Raw genomic sequence first — 5,974 nt, 5'->3', positions numbered from 1 at the left:
TCGTCCAAAGCCGTCGCCGCGACGAGCCCGCAGAATTCCCAAGCGTACTCCACGAAGGGGAGATCTCTGCGGGCTAAGGTGGCGATTTCCATGATCGCGGGGGAAAAACAGGGAAAACAAAAAAGGGGAGAAGGAGCGCCGTTTACTTTTTTGTTTGGTCTGGAATTCTGTCACGGTTCGCCACTGTGAGGAGCACAGAGCGAAGAACAAGGAGACGCAGAGTCGAATTCAAACTTATTGACTTTAATAATATCCAGGGAAACAGGAAAACACATGTAGCAAGGGTTGACATCAACAATTCCAGACAAGGGAGAACAGAACGGGCTAGAACTCAAATAGGGCAGATAACGAGGGGCAGACAGGTGAGGAGGATAGCTAATAATGAGAAACACCTGGAACTAATAGAACTAAATGGGGACAGGAACAGGAAGGACCAAATAAGAACAAACAGGAACTAAACGGGAACATACACGTGACATTTACATTAACTAGTTTAATTTACATGTGCAATTTACATGTTACATATGCAACTAACTTTATGTAAATATTTTTTGCATACTTTTAATTTTATTTTAATGTACATTGGGGTCCAAAAGTCTACTAGTGAAAATGCTTCTGTTTTCAATGTCATCTCAGTCCTTTCTCAGACCAATTCTTATATAAAAAAATACAAATTATAATTTATCATTTTAAGTTTATATATATATATATATATATATATATATGTAATTTAAAATCTTAATATGTAAAATTATAAATAATAAAAAAATTACTAATAATTTAATAATATATAAATTGATTGATATAATCCAACTTACCCAGGTCAGCAAAGGCCATAGCCTTATTTCCTGAGCCACACCACAGAGTTCCTGGAATCATCCATGCTCGCTTTGAGCGGTGCAGTGTCTGCATGGAACTTTCTCCACTGTCCTGGTGCACGAATCCATCAGGTCCAACACTCCTCAGGTCTCTGGCCCTCCGTACAGATGCTGTAAATTCCTCCGTAATGCCTGCAGCCTCACAGGGGCCATGAGGATCAATCAGTTCACTGATGTCAAAGCGTGCATCAAGCATCTTTGAGAAAGAACTGTCTTCCCAGCACCTGGACAGGTAACTGTCAATCACAGATTGCTCATCACTTGTTATGCAGGTAAAAAGGCTGTTGTTTTTGTTCCAGATGCTGTCATACAAGAGAAGAGACGTCTGAGTCCTTCGGAGAAATGCATACTGTGTTTGCCCACCTGAAGTGGATCTAGTCCAAGAACAGAAAGTGCTGCTTTTCTCAGAATTGTCAGCACTGAAACAAGCATGAAACAGCATGAAAAGGTATAAAACTGCCTGTAAAAGGTGATTGCTTTGCATTTTTTTTCCTGCAAAATGAATAATTGTACAACAATTTTGTGTGTTTTTTAGAATGAATGAATGAATAGCCAGAGGTGCTGAAGGATAACGGGTTTTAATCCCTCATCTCTGGCAAAGAGCGCGCCTCAACCCCTTCTTATTTATACTTCGATCCGTATGTGGGATTTTCCTTGCATTGTGGCTCGTGGCCACATCAGAGCAGACGGGGTGGGATGACACAAGGGGGTGTGTCTTTGGTAAATACAGACTTGGAAGCACAGATGTCTACACACACATGTACATAAAAGATGTAAATCAGATTGTAAATCCTCCCCGTTTCCTGGGCTCACATTAGTATAATTATCTCTCCGGCTGATGACTATCATTTTTTATTAGTGTCAACAATGCCCTCAGCAGTAAACATTTAATATCTTATTACTCATGATGAAATGATTCTTTACAACATGACAAAAAGATTCAAATTCCACGTGGGAGGAGAAAGAAACATGTGATCCAAAACTATTACATTTATGTGTTCAGGTTAAATTAGGTCAGCATTTTTATTTTGTGCATTAATATATTCCATTTTTATTAAATATCACCAAGTGCTTATTTATTTAGCATGCTGAAAATTTACCGGTCATGAATATTTATTACTAGCCACAAATCATATTTTGCATTTATTTACATATTTATGCAAAATAAGCCCCTAAAATAATTACTTAGTTGGATTTTTATTGCATATTAATAACAAACATATTCCTTATGGGCAATTCCTTTCTCTCGGTGAAACTGCAGCTGTCACAAAAATCGTAAAGAAAAAATGAGTTTTGGTTCCTCATTTTTTCATTCTGCTGACTTAATGTCCAGAATATTTCACGTGTCATAACATCGAGTTCCATTTTAAAAAATGTAAAGAATACTTCAACCAGGCGAAATAAATTTGATATCAGATTTTCCACTTTGATAAAAGTAGAGAAAGTGCAAAAGTTTCTCTTCAGAAGGCGGTCTGTGTGTCTTTGATCTGAAATGCTCATATCAGCGAGTTTCAGATTAATATTGCATTTTAAATCATGTATTGTCTTTTCAGTTCCTAACAAAGTTACCAGCCATCTGGCCAATTTATATGCCAATCTTTATTTCCATCTGGGACTTGGCAAGTATTAATTTTGAACCCATTTACATTGCTGCAGGAGGCTGCAGTGTTTACATGAGGATGCAAAGGTCACATGTGTTTGTTGTACGTGTCCGCCCGCGCTGATTGGAGCAGACCTCGCCTGATTCGCACAAAGTTTCTGCCCTGTCACCATTGGATGCGGTCCTAATCAGTTAACCATTACAGCACTTTTATTGCTGGTACTTCCGCCAGTAAATGTAATTCTAAATCTGTCAAATGAGGAAAAACACAAGCTTGAGGAAACTAAAGAAAATTACAAGATCGCTATCAAATGAGAAGCTAAAAACGTTTGCTTTCAGCAATTACTTTACTAAAAGGTAGAATGCTCTCAGAGGAGTACTTGTACTGACTCTTAGCTCAATTTGGAATAATTGCAATTATGCCATTACAGTCAAAACCCTGGTGAGCTGGAATTTTTTTATGTGCTTTTTTTCTTTCTTCAATGCAGGGTAATGGATATTCATTCAAAACAGCCTTAAGAAAGACACATGGAAAATAGACTCATTCTGAATATGAGAAATTAGTTAGCATAATATGTTGAGTGAGGTTATTTTTATGTTATTGAAAGTGATGCGTGTTATTTCTGCACCATTATCGCCCGCAACAAGAATTGAAAAAAATAATGTTTTCTAACAGGTTTCCCAAAAACTCCCTTTATCTGCCATTGCCGGTCAGTCAAACAGATAACCCTGCCCCCAATATTACACCATCGGTTGAGTCAGTGTTGCTGTATCAACCAACAAAGAGGTTTAAAGAAACAGAACTATGTTTTGATAGTGCCATAGACTGTCAATGTTTACATTTTCGGGTAAACCAACCCACTTACAGGAAACTTTGTCATAAAAATGACCTTATACAGTGCTGCAGTGATGACGTATAGGATTTTTTCCATTGGCTTTTGGATTATTGCAGAAAATAAGCTCTGTGATGAACAAAACTTTATGATTCTTACATATGTTGTTCAACATGATAGTCATCACAAATTAACGTAACTTCTATGATTTTTGAAGCATAAATACAGTTGCCCGAAGTAGAAAGCTAGATGTAGGCTATAAACGAACTACACGACTTCAGTGTCACCTCACCACCATTAACTCTCTGTCTTTATTTAAATACATTTTCTCTAAAAGTTTGAGTTCGAATAGTTTGCAAGAGCGAGATTATAACTGCAAAAGCGGTCAGACCTTAGTTTCAGTAGTCATGTCAAAGCAGTAACTAAATCAGCATACTATCATCTCAAAAACATTGCAAGAATTAGATGTTTTGTTTCCAGTCAAGACTTGGAGAAACTTGTTCATGCCTTTATCACCAGCAGGGTGGACTATTGTAATGGTCTCCTCACTGGCCTTCCCAAGAAGACCATTAGACAGCTGCAGCTCATCCAGAACGCTGCTGCTAGAATTCTGACTAGAACCAGAAAATCTGAGCATATCACACCAGTCCTCAGGTCCTTACACTGGCTTCCAGTTATATTTAGGATTCATTTTAAAGTATTATTACTTGTTTATAAATCACTCAATAGCATAGGATCCTGAATACATTGCAGATATATGTTCACTGAATATAAACCTAACAGACCACTCGGATCATTAGGATCGAGTCAGAAATACCAAGGGTTCACACAAAACAAGGGGAGTCCGCTTTTAGCTGTTATGCCACCTGCGGTTGGAACCAGCTTCCAGAAGAGATCAGATGTGCTAAAACATTAGTCGTATTTAAATCCAGACTCAAAACACTTGTGTTCAAGCTGTGCATTTACTGAATGAGCACTGTGCTACCTCTGAACTGATTGTACTGTATTTTATGTATCATCTTTTATTCTTAACTGTTTTAATTCATTTAAATCCATTTTTAAATCATTTTAAAATTTTAATTCCTTGCTTTTATTGTTGTGATTATTTTTATGTTTATTTTAATTCCTTTTATGTTAAGCATTTTGAATTACCAATGTGTATGAAATGTGCTATATTAATAAACTTGCCTTGTAGACGGTTAAAGTCCCGAGAACCTCTCTAGTTCCATTTAGACACTTGTTAGCAACTGCCTTTCTTAAGACTAGTAAAAGCTTAAAAAAAAAAAACAAGTGGGTATTACTGATGTATTTTATGTCATGGAATAAATCATGAAAATATCTCGAGCTTGTGTTCACCACAGATCTTATTTAAGGCATTTAACTAAAAACCCCATTGACTTCACGGCAATGGAATCGGAAGTACTAAAATGCAAAACTGTTTCTGGGCTTTTGCCTACAAAAATATGCCATCAGCACTCTATTAAGTCATGATTTAAAAAAAAAAAACAAGTAACACCCACGCTGTAAAAACAATTCTGTAAAATTTACGGTAAAAAAAACTGAATTTTACTGTAAAAAATATGGTAGCAACGTTTTAGGTTTTACGGGTTTAACTTAAATTTACAGTTAAATACCATAATTTTATTAACTGATATAATGTTAATATACCAACCTATTGAAGTACTGAAATCTGTTTTGTACCTTTGTAATACACTGATAACCACCAAATGCAGGTGGTGATGAGAAAGTCACACGATGAACCAAAGCCCATCACAAGCAGCTTTTAAATAATAACGTATATAGAAGGTGCACAGTGTCATTCACACAAACACTAAACACCATAATGGTAACACACATGAAACTGAAATAATGCAATAAACATTCATTTAACAACATTAGGTGTAACACACAACCTTAATATACAAAACTGATAAGAAAAAACTAAGAAGAAACTTAGTTATTTTAACAAAAAAAACATAAAACTTGAAATGTAACGCAGGGAATTCTGGAAATGTTAATTTACGGTTATTCACTGTAAATTATACGGTCTTTTTCACTTCCAAAAACGGTATACTACCGTAAAATTAATGTCCAATACATGTAATGTCCAATACAGTTTTTCACCGTATATAGTAGGGGAATTTACCGTTAACCATTTAACAGGTTTTTACTGTAGCATTTTTACAGTCTTTTACCGTTAAATTCACGGTCATTTTTTACAGTGCACCCACCGACTTTGGACCTGTAAGTTTAAAATTTGTCAATTTTAATTTTGGTGCCACTATGACTTCAACATACTTTTCTGCATGTAAAAATACATGCATTTAGGTCTAATAGGCAAAAAGCAAAGAAGTGTCCTGTCAGCTTGAAGGGAACATTGGGTTTATCTGTTACATAATGATGTATGTAAACATGACAGCAATAGATGAAAGACCCAGGGAAGTCTAATTCCTCATCACTGTTCGAAAGTAGAGCTTTGGGAATGATTTTAAAGAACATGACCTTGAAAGATAGTATACTAACATCAGACACAACACCAAAAACCCAGCCTTCGCATGACACCTCGAACCATAGACTTAGAGTTCACCTGATGACCTTTGTTCCAGTTTCCAGAAGGCTGTAGAAAGATTAATTAGTTCACGTCACTGATTCATAGGCAACAG

At 36.2% G+C, this 5,974-nt stretch overlaps 1 protein-coding gene across 1 annotated transcript in view; it reads right to left on the bottom strand.

The window, feature by feature from the left end:
- The window catches only part of LOC107704109 (group 3 secretory phospholipase A2-like), a 5,406-nt gene extending 3,919 nt beyond the window's left edge, over positions 1-1,487 (bottom strand). The window contains exon 1 of the mRNA XM_016506963.1: positions 819-1,487. Within this exon, the coding sequence (XP_016362449.1) occupies positions 819-1,362 (544 nt within the window). The 5' untranslated portion in view covers positions 1,363-1,487. The remainder of the gene's footprint in view (positions 1-818) is intronic.
- Positions 1,488-5,974: the final 4,487 nt, after the last annotated feature.

Source organism: Sinocyclocheilus anshuiensis, unplaced genomic scaffold (genome assembly GCF_001515605.1).
Source record: "Sinocyclocheilus anshuiensis isolate Anshui unplaced genomic scaffold, SAMN03320099.WGS_v1.1 scaffold690, whole genome shotgun sequence".
Lineage (NCBI taxonomy): Eukaryota > Metazoa > Chordata > Actinopteri > Cypriniformes > Cyprinidae > Sinocyclocheilus > Sinocyclocheilus anshuiensis.
The sequence above is the reverse complement of the archived record's forward strand: the minus strand, read 5'-3'. Positions and strand labels throughout refer to the sequence as shown.